The sequence below is a fragment of the Dendrobates tinctorius genome, unplaced genomic scaffold (assembly GCF_039654945.1).
Source record: "Dendrobates tinctorius isolate UK_male_01 unplaced genomic scaffold, ASM3965494v1 ptg000162l, whole genome shotgun sequence".
Lineage (NCBI taxonomy): Eukaryota > Metazoa > Chordata > Amphibia > Anura > Dendrobatidae > Dendrobates > Dendrobates tinctorius.
This window is the reverse complement of record NW_027361829.1, coordinates 41441513-41454361: the sequence shown is the minus strand read 5'-3', so window position 1 is coordinate 41454361 and position 12849 is coordinate 41441513. Positions and strand designations below refer to the sequence as shown.

At 46.2% G+C, this 12849-nt stretch overlaps 1 protein-coding gene across 5 annotated transcripts in view; it reads right to left on the bottom strand.

Moving 5' to 3' along the window:
* AMPH (amphiphysin) overlaps positions 1 to 12849 on the bottom strand; it is a 312840-nt gene that overhangs the window by 56961 nt on the left and 243030 nt on the right. For all 5 annotated transcript variants that reach the window (XM_073549970.1, XM_073549972.1, XM_073549971.1 and 2 more), the window contains exons 9-10: positions 2682 to 2764; positions 822 to 960 (exon numbers count right to left, since the gene is read on the bottom strand). In XM_073549970.1, coding sequence (XP_073406071.1) covers positions 822 to 960; positions 2682 to 2764 — 222 coding nt within the window. The remainder of the gene's footprint in view (positions 1 to 821; positions 961 to 2681; positions 2765 to 12849) is intronic.

Here is a 12849-nt window from a genome sequence, read left to right as displayed (position 1 = left end):
GGCCACAGCTATTGGGGGCAGATGTCGGCTATTTAAAGTGTTTTTTTTACTATGGACCTAAAAACTAACAGGCAGGTAGTTGCTAACTACCTGTCTGCTGTACACAGCGCCGGCTCTGAGCAATCACAGACAGCTCCTGCCAGGGATTCTATTGCTTTACATAAACAGAGCAACTCTTCCACTTCTGGTCTGCTCTGTCAACAGGGAGTGACTGCAGCCATCATGTTGATTGACAGCCGGCTTCCACAGTTAAACGGGTATTTGGCTGTCAATCAGCATGATATCGGCAGTCAAGTCCTATTAACAGAGCAAAGCAGAAGAAAAGCAGCTGCCCTGTCGACCTGATGGTCTGTGATCACTTTGAGTTGGCAGAAATCATTGGCGGGCAGAACAGGTAGATACCTGCCAGTTAGTTCTTAGGTTCTTAGTAAAAAATAATCCCGGATAACCCCTACTGACACCTGCCATGTGTCAAGCGGGTTCAGCTCCTGAGCCTGCTTCAAAAGCTCTGACCTGCTCCTTGATGGATATATGGGGGGTTGAGTTAACATATTATAAACATGTGCTTAATAAATGTAATAAATAAAGCTCTATTAGTTAATAAGGCCCTTGTGCCCGCTAGATCCCACTGATTTATAATGGGGTCTACCAAATTTCAGACGAATTTTCCTATTTTAGACGAGAAGAATATTGGGTAATAAGCTGAAAATGAAAGCAAAGTCTCTAGAGTATAAATATTTTAAATGAAGGTTTATGTTAATTTATACAGAGAGATTGAATACATTCATAGCATTTATTTCTGTGATGTGATCTCTACGTACCTGTGAAGGAGATTTAGGTCTTGCTGGTGCTGGGGATGCAGGTGCTAATGTATGGTTAGGACTTGCTAATGGACTAGGTATCTGTGAAACCTCTTCTGGCGGAGACGGGGTCTTCGCAATACGTAGTGGACCAGAATCACTAATGCAGAAGAAATAAAAATCCTTTTATTTTGAATTAAGAAAAAAATGATTCTACAGTGTAGAAATGTTTATCGTTAGATACTCTTTTGTAAAAAAATAGGCTCAGCATAATATAAATGTAAAATTGGAAAACGGATTCTAGAAGGGCAAAAAGGAGTCACTAAGCTAATTAGTATCAATCTGCATGAGCGTAACAGTCACTCATCCTCGAAAAGCGCAGCAATCCATTGCTTTTACCTAGGAGGTAAGCCAAAGCACTCACCATCGGTTTCTGTTGCAGTATTAAAGAAACAAAATTATTTTTATTAAAAAAATGTATCCTCTTTCTCAAGAACTTAGTCAGGCAACTACAAAGTCTAATCTACAAAAGATATGAATAATTAATTCCACCAAATCTTTACACTCACTTGTATTATCCTTGACTCATAGCCATGCTATAGTTTACCAATCATTCATGGGATCTACCACTTACATAATACTGATTACAATATTGTTTCTTTTTTTTATTATCTTTTTCATTTTTGAGATAGTAAATTCCAGACACCCAGTCTCTAATAAAACATATTGACCTCTTACAGGGAATCTGTCAGCAGATTTTTGCCATGTAATCTGAAGACAGCATGCTGTTGGGGTTAAAACACAGATTTCAGCAATGTCTCTCTTATCAAGCTGTGTGCTGTTGTTTACTTGCAATGATTGTTTTAGCATCAAGAGCTTATCATTGTTGGGACACAGCAGTGCTAAGCCTCCTGGTCTGACTCCACCCCCTTCTGTGATAAGCAGCTCACTGTCTGTAGATATTGTATATACAGCATCTGGTGTGGGCGGGATTATCTTTCTCAGCTCTGCTTCATTCTAAATCTACTCGTAAAAGCTCTGATTGTGTCAGAACAGCTGCACCCAGTAAATTAAGTGATATATCAATGGATTCAGCTTCTGTTTGCCTACATTATGCTGCACTCAGTTGAGGTAGCAAAAACCTGCTGACAGATTCCCTTGAGGGAACAGGCGGTTTTTCATTTTTGTGTCTTTCTCCTACCCTTCTTCCAAGAGGCTTAACTTTTTTATCATCATTGTGCCATAATAGAGATATTCTCCTAAAGTAGTGCATCTAGGGAAGAATAGATCTAGAACTAAGGAGAGATGGAATGCTAACAAATGGAAATTAAGCCATGCTCAGTATTTGGTCAGTATTTCACATCAGTATTTGTAAACCAAAACCAGATGTGGGTAAGAAGATTCAGAAGCGTTGACGGGTTTCTATTATACTTTTCCTCTGATTGTTCCACTTCTGATTTTGGCTTACAAATACTGAGGTAAAAAATTAACAAAATACATCATGATTGTGTAAATGTGGCCTTAGTCGGTTGAGAAAGCTCACATGCTGGCACCTTCTGGCTAACGCATGTGTGTATATATATATATATATATATATATATATAACAGGTGATTGTGGATGTCCCACCTGCCTAGCTTCTTCTCTAGCATATTTCCTGTCAGTACAGACAAGGGAAAAAATTCAAGAAAGGTGAGATCTCTCTTTACAATCTTATGGGATTGTAAACAAAGTTGCTGATCATCTCTTGAGTCTTTTTTTTCTGAAAGTGCTGGCGCTGAACCGGTCACATATTTCCAATACTCACCTCATTCAAAAATTGGGATACAGAACTGAGACTAATTAACTGAAAAATGAATGACTTATATAGACAGGCATCTTACCTTGGAGCTCCTTGAATAGTAAATGCTTTATCAGCATGCTGATCTCCTAACTTGGTCATAACTTCGTAGAGTTTGTGACACAGCTGAAAAAATAAACAGAAAAACAGGATTTTTTGGGTTGCTTACCGTAAAATCTGTTTCTCGGAGCCTTCATTGGGGGACACAGAGACCATGGGTGTATGCTGCTGCCACTAGGAGGCTGACACTATGCACAAAAAAAGGTTAGCTCCTCCTCCGCAGTGTACACCCCACCGACCGGCAGGAAGTTCCTCAGTTAGTGAGAAAGCAGTAGGAGAAGTAACAGAATAGATTGAAAGCAGAACAAACAACTCAACTGTAACAAACCGACAAACATAAGAACAGGAGTTGTAGAACATGGGAGGGTGCTGTGTCCCCCAATGAAGGCTCCGAGAAACAGATTTTACGGTAAGCAACCCAAAAAATCCTGTTTTCTCGTTCGCCTTATTGGGGGACACAGAGACCATGGGACGTCCCAAAGCAGTCCCTGGGGTGGGAAACAAACTTCCATCAGGCCAGTGGACTCGCCACCGCAGCCTGCAGAATCCTTCTACATAGGCTGGCGTCCGCCGAAGCGTAGGTGTGGACCCTGTAGAATTTCACAAAGGTGTGAACCGATGACCACGTTGCAGCATTGCAAAGCTGCAGCGCGGAAGCTCTGTGGCGCACCGCCCAGGAGGCACCCACCGCCCGGGTAGAGTGCGCTCTGATCCCTGGAGGGGCCACTCGATGCTTGACCCGGTATGCCTCCAAAATTGCCGATCTGATCCAGCGCGCAATAGTGGCCTTTGAGGCTGGGTGATGAACAGAGAGTCTGACTTCCGCAATGAAGTTGTCCGGGCTAGATAGACTCTCAATGCCCTGACTAGGTCCAGCTTGTCCAAAGACCGCTCCCGAGGGTGAGCTGGGCTCGGGCAGAAGGATGGCAGAACAATGTCCTCATTGAGGTGAAACGAAGATACCACCTTCGGAAGAAAAGAGGGCGGAGGCCGCAGAACTACCTTGTCCTGATGAAGGACCAAAAAAGGAGAGCGGCAAGAAAGTACCGCTAATTCCGACACGCGCCGGATGGAGGTAATGGCCACCAGAAAGGCCACTTTCCAAGAAAGGAGGGAAAGGGAAACGTCCCTGAGAGGTTCAAAAGGAGGACCCTGAAGAACCTGAAGAACCAAATTAAGATCCCAAGGATCCACGGGAGCTCGGTACAGAGGAACCGTGTGAGCCACACCCTGGAGGAAGGTTTTGACCTGGGGCCGGGAGGCCAGCGTTTTCTGAAATAAAATGGACAGTGCAGAAACTTGAACCTTCAAGGAACTGAGAGCAAGCCCCGCATCCAGCCCTGCCTGAAGAAACGCCAGAATAGAAGGGAGCGAAAAAACCAAGGGCGCAATGTCATTGGCCTCACACCAGGAGAAATAGGCTTTCCAAGTACGGTAATAGATCTTCGAAGAAGAAGGCTTTCTGGCGCGGATCATGGTATGAATTACCCGATCAGAGAATCCTGCCCGTCTCAAAACCTCGGTCTCAACAGCCACGCCGTTAAATTGAGCGACCGAGAATTGGGGTGGCAAATCGGGCCTTGAGACAGCAGATCTGCCCGTCGGGAAGCTTCCAGGGGGCGTCCGCGAGAAGGTTGACAATGTCTGCGAATCAAGACCTTCTGGGCCAATTCGGGGCGATGAGGATGACTGGAATCCCCTCTGCTTTGATTTTCTTCAACAACTTGGGAAGAAGAGGCAGAGGAGGAAACAGGTAGGGGAGCACGAACTGTGACCAAGGGACGGCCAGAGCGTCGGCGCCCACTGCCAGAGGGTCCCGAGACCTGGACACGAATTGTGGTACTTTCCTGTTGAGGCGAGATGCCATGAGGTCTACATCTGGGGTTCCCCACCGACGGCAGAGCAGATGAAACACCTCCGGATGTAGGGACCATTACCCTGCCGCGAGACCCTCGCGGCTGAGGAAATCGGCGGCCCCGTTGTCCACGCCGGGAATGTGAACCGCGGAAATCGTTGGAACAAAGGTCTCTGCCCATTGAAGAATTCTGGACACTTCCGCCAGGGCTGAGACACTCCGTGTCCCCCCTTGGCGGTTGATATACGCCACCGCTGTGGCATTGTCTGTCTGAATCCTGACAGGCAGGCCCTTGAGGCGCCTTTCCCAGTGGACGAGAGCTAGATGGATCGCCCGTATCTCTAGGACATTGATCTGCAGAGCTGATTCCTGAGTCGACCATCGACCCTGAACAGTGTGATTGCGGAACACTGCACCCCAGCCGATGAGGCTGGCGTCCGTAGTGACAATCTGCCAGTGAACGGGAAAAGACCGCCCCAAGAGAATGAGGGGAGACGTCAACCACCAGTTGAGAGACCGCCTGATCCGGCAGGAAAGGCGAACCGGACGATCCAGAGACAGAGCCGACCTGTTCCACCTGGACAAAATGGCCTGCTGGTGTGGCCTGGCGTGAAATTGGGCAAAGGGAACTGCCTCTATCGCCGCCACCATCTTACCCAGGACCCTCATGGCTGACCTGAGGGATGGAAATCGTGTGATCTGTAATGATCGCACGCCCTGCTGCAGGGAAAGAATCTTGTCTTGTGGGAGAAATACCCTTGACCGACGAGTGTCGAACAGAAGGCCCAGAAACACAAGGCGTTGAGTAGGGACCAGACAGGACTTTTCCCGGTTGACGATCCACCCAAAACTGGACAGGGTGTCTAGAACGATCGCCACACTTAGGCGGGCCTGTTGAAAGGAGGGGGCCTTGATCAGGATATCGTCGAGGTACGGAAAAAGAACGAGACCTTCGATCCTCAAGAAGGCCATCAACGCCGCCATAATCTTCGTGAAGACTCTGGGAGCGGTGGCGAGCCCGAAAGGAAGCGCGACGAACTGGTAATGTTCGTGAAGAATCGCAAACCGCAGGAACTTCTGATGTCCGGGAAATATGAGCACATGTAGATAGGCATCTTGGATGTCTATGGAACCCATGAATTCCTGCTCCTCCATGGAAGCAATTACCGAGCGAACTGACTCCATCCTTAAGTGGCGAAGGCGAACTCTCTTGTTGAGTAACTTGAGATCCAAGATGGGTCGAACTGTCCCGTCCTTTTTCGGCACCACAAACAGGTTTGAATAAAACCCTGTGAAGCGTTCCGATTCGGGAACGGGCACAATCACCCCGGAACTGAGAAGAGAGGCGATGGCCAAACCGAACCCCGGGACCAAGGCCGGATCCCTCGGCGGACGGGATTGTAAGAAACGATCCCGTGGAAGAGAAATGAACTCTATTTTGTATCCTGTTGATACAACCTCTCTGACCCAAGCGTCCTCTACTGAGGCGAGCCAGACGTCGCTGAAGAAGAGAAGTCGACCTCCCAATTGGAAGGGACCCACGGGAGACCGATGGTAGTCATGCGGACGTAGACCGTCCAGATCTAGATCTGGACGGTCTTCCCTGGGAAGAGTGGGACCGCCAGGACGGAGTGGGCCTGAAGGAAACCTTCTTTCTTTCCTGACGTGCCTGTGGCTTTTGCTGGTTGGAAGGGTTTTCCGCCGTATTGAAACGGCGGAAAGTCCGACAGGGACGAAACTGACGCCTTGGAGGAGGTCTGCGAGGCTTGGAGGGGAGAAGAGAACTCGTACCTCCAGTAGCGTCCTTAATAATCTGATCCAATTGTGATCCGAAGAGACGCACTCCCTGAAAAGGCAGATTGGTCAGAGACTTTTTAGAGGACAAGTCCGCCTGCCAGGCCTTGAGCCAAATTGTACGTCGGATTGCCACGATGTTACTTGACGCCTGAACTGCGCAAGATGCGGCATCCAAGGAGGCAGAAAGCAGATAATCCCCCGCATGGGAAATCTGATTGGCGAGATCGGCCAAATGCTCTGGTCGTGCCTTATCCAGAATGCCCTGCCGAAGGTCATCTGCCCAAGTGGATATGGCCTTTGCTGCCCAAGAAGAAACAAAGACTGGACATACCGCTGCTGATGCCGCTTCGAAGGCAGATTTTGCTAGAGATTCTATGATCCTATCATTAGAATCTTTTAGCGACGCCACCCCTGACAGCGGAAGGACCGTATTATTAGAAAGTCTGGACACGGGAGGGTCCACCGAGGGAGAAGCGGCCCAGTTGTCCGTGAGCTCTTTAGCAAACGGGTACAGCACGCCGAGACGCTTTCCTCTTTGAAAGCGTCTGGTCGGATCTTCTCTCTCCTTTGTAAAAATCTTTCCAAACTCAGAATGGAAGGGAAACACCCTGGATGGTGTTTCCGCCCGTCTGGACGAAACCTCCTGATCTGAGGATTTCGCAGGGGCGTCAGCGATGTCAAAGGTATGGTGAATCGCGGCAATGAGGTTTTGCACCGTAACCTTCATGTTCGCATCCTGGTCCGAATCCAGCTCTAAGACCCCTTCCGATTCCGAAAGCGCTTCGCCTGACTCGGGGGAGGAGGCCCGAGAGGGAGACTGCTGGGGACTATGGGGTGAGGTAGGACGAGGGGAGGACTCCGCCTGGAGGTCCTGCCTGGGCCTCTTGCGACTGCCGCTGGCTGGGTCAGATGGGACGTCCTGAGACGTGCTGGGTCCCGCCGAAGCTCCCAAGGGCAACTTGTCCAGAACGGCTACTAGGGACGGAGACACCTTGATGAGGTCTGCCACTGACTGTGATTAAGAGGAGGCCCAACCCGGCATGGGGGGCTCACTCGCCCCTGGGGCTATGGATGGCTCCTGAGCGGCGTCGGGCTGGACGCAGAGCGGGTACGATCAGACTTAGCGTTGGACATAGTGAAAAGAGAGGCAGTGCCGGCCGGTTGGGGGACAGAAGGCAGAGAAGGGTGTCAGTCTGCAGGTGCAGAGCTACTCACGGTCCGGTGTTCCCAAGGGCGACACTCTCTGATCTGGCTGCAGGATGAGGCCAGGCCAATCCGGCTGAAAAAGGCCCAGCGACCGAAATCCGGCAGGGAATGAGGTCCGGCTGGCAGGCTGAGAAGATGGCGACCACCAGGGAAAGGGCGCGCTGCCAGAGGGAGAAAAAGGGCGGAGCTCGCCGCAGAGATCCCCTTAGCACCGCCCGCTGTCCAATAGCAGGCTGGTGTGAGGCAAGGGGGCTGGGAAGGCCTAGGACGGGCGGGAGAGAAGCCCGCTTAGAAGAAAGGGGCAGGGGGCGTGGCCGCGACGCAGTGGTAGGCCCGAGATGAAGCCGGGGCCTAAATTAATAGCGCCGGCCGCCTGTCAGCAGGGGGTCGGCGCGGAAGATGCGCCGCAACACCGGGCCGCAACCCCGGGCCGCGTCCCTGCTTCCCACAGCCCGCTGTATACCCCTGCCGGGATGAAGAAGAAACGGGGGGGGCGCAGAACAAGGCCCGAAAGAAAAGGGGCCTTCATGGATGCGGCGACCGCGGGGAGAAGCGGGCGCGCAGGCCCTACCGTGGTCCCCTGGCGACCGCCTTAGGATGAAAACGCCGGGGGACCGCTAGACCGCATACTCACCCAGGCCGGGGGCCACAATAAAGGTACCTAAGAATCCCACGCTGTCTGTCGTCTTTATGGAATCCACGCCTCGTCCAACCGTCAGGCTCTGGTAGGCGAGATGGTGGGAGGCGGGGGGCAAGGACCGTCCGTATAGCTGGCACGCACCTGTGCGAGGCTCCTGGTCCTGCCGCGGAGACCTATGAGGATACGGGGTGGCAGTACACGCCGTACTCATAGTCTCTTTGTGGGAGTACGGATGTGACTGTTCACTCCGTATCCCTCCGAAACCTGTAAAGGAACGACGCACGACGAGGTAGATAGGGGTCTAATAAAAGACCCGTGTCCACCTCCTACTGACACTAAGCTAAACTGAGGAACTTCCTGCCGGTCGGTGGGGTGTACACTGCGGAGGAGGAGCTAACCTTTTTTTGTGCATAGTGTCAGCCTCCTAGTGGCAGCAGCATACACCCATGGTCTCTGTGTCCCCCAATAAGGCGAACGAGAAAAAAAATATTATATATAAATGTACTCAACATTCTTTTTCACATACACACTGTGTTGATGTGGGTTTGTATTTTTTAGGTCTCTCAACAAACCTTTCATGATTTTAAGCTTAAGAATCCATCTTGCTTATTTTTTGGATCATTAATTTTCTTTTCCACATTTGGCATAATTATAACTGTAGTACAAAAGAGTTGGATCCAGCACAAAGTAAAAAGTCTTGTTTTATTCAATATCCTTTAAAACTTTACAAAGAAAGCTATTTCACATGCATTCTATCCAGTAAAATCACAAGTCTTAGGAGAAGAGCTAAGGGTTGGTGTGTTTAAAAAATAAATGATTCCCCGTGACTTAAGAATGAAGACGTCTCCGACCACCATTTATAATGATGAATTTGATATAAAATTAAAATGAAAAGAAATGAAAAGTGAACTAAAACGGGTGCAAGAGCATTTAAAAAAATGCAAGAAAAAATGAAATTTGAGGAACCTGACCAAAAAAACTTAAGGACTGTATCCTTAGGGACAAAACAAGCGAGGAGTAAGTGTTTTAGATGATCACGCCAATGGGAAAATTGCAGAGGAATAGAATAAAAACTTTGATGTATTAAATGTTAACAAATTTGAGAGTACTCATGGGTTAAATCACATTTCAAACGTGTCTTCTGGTGATGCAGATTCAGACTTCGACAGGCTTGTATAAGGATCTGAACCTGTTCATTCACCAGTTTAGTGATCAAATGACCGATGTGAATTTCCAGTAGTTACTGCCTTGAATCTGACTGCAAACTGCAGAGAGTGTGGGCTTCTACCTCTGGAGATCGTTTTTTTTTCGTTTTTTTTTTTTTACTGAAATGCATGTAAAAATAATTTTTGAAATTGGGTTTCATAACAAATTGTGCCCAGTTTTGCCTTTACAGGCTCTTTCTCTTCCTGAACATTAAACTATAATATGGTCTGTGGTCAAAATTCAGCTGAGAGGAGCTCAGAAAAAATATTTTTAACTAACAACGTATACATTTACGTAACAAAAAAAAATGCCTCCAGAGTTGGACAACCAGTTGGAAAAGGCTAACAACCTTTATGTTTACCCAATGCAACACAGAACTCCAATCCTAGACAGATTCCAGGAATTGGTGCAGAAAGATCTTGTAATGTCCTATTTACAACTAACAGATCAATAGGCAACAATCTTAGTAAGATCAAGAAGTCCACTATTGATGCTGTGAAAAAATAACAGGGGTATAGCCATATTGTGCAGTTCACGGAGTTCTGTTTTATTGCTATAGAAGAATTGGTTGCGCTAGAAATATAAACATTGGAAACATAAGTAGCTTGTATTTTTCCAGAATACTCAGTTGAGAAAACCAATAAAAACAAATAAAAACTAATTCTGTATTTCAAATGCTTTCTCACAAACAAATATTAAATACAGCCGGGAGGCTTGAATATAGCAAAGCAATAAATACGTAGCAGTTCTGCTTATTGTAATATATGGGCTGCCATAAAAATCAGATTGCAAAATGATGGTAAAAATGACAGCAACCGAATATATAGGAATGTAGCACAAAGTGTAAAATGGAGAAAACCACCCTCCACAGAGAAATATTTTTTCCTCATATTTCTGCAATGTTTTGAAATGTTCAGACACCGGGGACGTTAAACTCTGCAGTTTATAAGTCTGTCCTTGCAGCCCTGCAGTGACTTTCATGCTTGGTCTCGGGGGTACAAAGCAGAAGAAATTCCATTTTTTTGTCAACAAAGCTTTTTAAAATCTGAACAGGGGATGTATTAAAAAGGTTCTAGCCACATTGTGTGTTATTAGTTTCTAGTGGGATATACGTGATTCCAATAGAAACCATCAGTCTTTGAATTTGCTTTCCTGTAATTGTATAAAACAGTGGTTGGCAACCCGAAACTTGGTGGTTACATCCAGCCTCCTTGCCTGTATTACAAATTACAAAACGGACTGTTGTAACCTGATTCAGGCAGGTGCTCTGTCAGGTGAGTATGTGTAATCTGTGTACTGCAGCTATATACGTATTAAATGTGACTGTATTTGTGTGTGTGTGTATGTGTAATGTGTGTACTGCAGCTGCATATGTGTTAAATGTGACTGTATTTGTGTGTGTGTGTGTGTATGTGTAATGTGTGTACTGCAGCTGTATATGTGTTAAATGTGACTGTATTTGTGTGTGTGTATGTGTAATGTGTGTACTGCAGCTATATACGTATTAAATGTGACTGTATTTGTGTGTGTGTATGTGTAATGTGTGTACTGCAGCTGCATATGTGTTAAATGTGACTGTATTTGTGTGTGTGTGTGTGTATGTGTAATGTGTGTACTGCAGCTGTATATGTGTTAAATGTGACTGTATTTGTGTGTGTGTATGTGTAATGTGTGTACTGCAGCTATATACGTATTAAATGTGACTGTATTTGTGTGTGTGTATGTGTAATGTGTGTACTGCAGCTCTATATGTGTGTGTGTATGTGTAATGTGTGTACTGCAGCTCTATATGTGTGTGTGTATGTGTAATGTGTGTACTGCAGCTGTATATGTGTGTGTGTGTGTATGTGTAATGTGTGTACTGCAGCTGCATATGTGTTAAATGTGTGTGTATTTGTGTGTGTGTGTGTGTGTGTGTGTGTATGTGTAATGTGTGTACTGCAGCTCTATATGTGTGTGTGTATGTGTAATGTGTGTACTGCAGCTGTATATGTGTGTGTGTGTGTATGTGTAATGTGTGTACTGCAGCTGCATATGTGTTAAATGTGACTGTATTTGTGTGTGTGTGTGTGTGTGTATGTGTAATGTGTGTACTGCAGCTGTATGTGTGTATGTGTAATGTGTGTACTGCAGCTGTATATGTGTTAAATGTGACTGTATTTGTGTGTGTATGTGTAGTGTGTGTACTGCAGCTGTATATGTGTTAAATGTGACTGTATTTGTGTGTGTGTGTGTATGTGTAATGTGTGTACTGCAGCTGTATGTGTGTATGTGTAATGTGTGTACTGCAGCTGTATATGTGTTAAATGTGACTGTATTTGTGTGTGTATGTGTAATGTGTGTACTGCAGCTGCATATGTGTTAAATGTGACTGTATTTGTGTGTGTGTGTGTGTGTGTGTATGTGTAATGTGTGTACTGCAGCTGTATGTGTGTATGTGTAATGTGTGTACTGCAGCTGTATATGTGTTAAATGTGACTGTATTTGTGTGTGTGTGTATGTGTAATGTGTGTACTGCAGCTGTATACGTGTTAAATGTGTGTGTGTGTGTAAGGGACTCAATGGATGTAGAGTGTAGCCTTATTAAAGAAACAGTAGTTTAGACCTAACAATAGAGTTTCTCCTCTCGGAATTGGCATGGAAGCACGGACACAGCACCTCTTGTTTTTACCAGCAGAAACCATACTTTGCTCTCATGGCATAGTCTCTTTTTAAACATTTTAGCAATAACTTATTTAACTCTTTATATATCTTCCCTGAAGTATTCCATCACTGGACATTTTCACAATTAGGCCAACTTTTTTGGACAGCTTACGTCTTTGTCCATGTCGCAATCACACCATACTTGCATGTCTGTCCCTCATTCTTGCAGTTACTTACTCATCACGCAGGTGATCTCTCCTGGCTCGCCACTTGTCTTGCCTGGTCTTTCCCTTTCCAGTTCTTTAAGGCAATTGAGACTCCCCATTTTCCTCAGGATTACACCTCACTGTGTCCTCAAGTGTGAGGTTCTTTCTCTCCCTAATAGTTCTGTATCAATGTCATCGATACACAATGGCAGGGTTCTACTCTTTCCCAGAGTCTCACTATGTAACCGCACATTACTAAGGTGGTACCTTTCTTCCTCTCCTTATGGGCAGTGCAGAGACCTTAACATAGCTCTCTACATTCCATCGTCATTGCCTATGGTGACACCTACACTGCCTATAGTGACATTACACCCCACATACAAGTCAAAGACTATTCAAGGCTTGGAGCTGCAAGCTCCTGCTTGGAAATAGAAACACCAGCAAAAAATCTTAAATGTCCATGCTATAAGGCGACTCAATATCATACTTCAAACAAGGAGGAACAACGAGTATATGTAGCCAAAAATACAGAGAAAAATTGTATCTATCAAAAGTTATGCTTTAATAAATATATATGGTACAAACATTATGTACCATA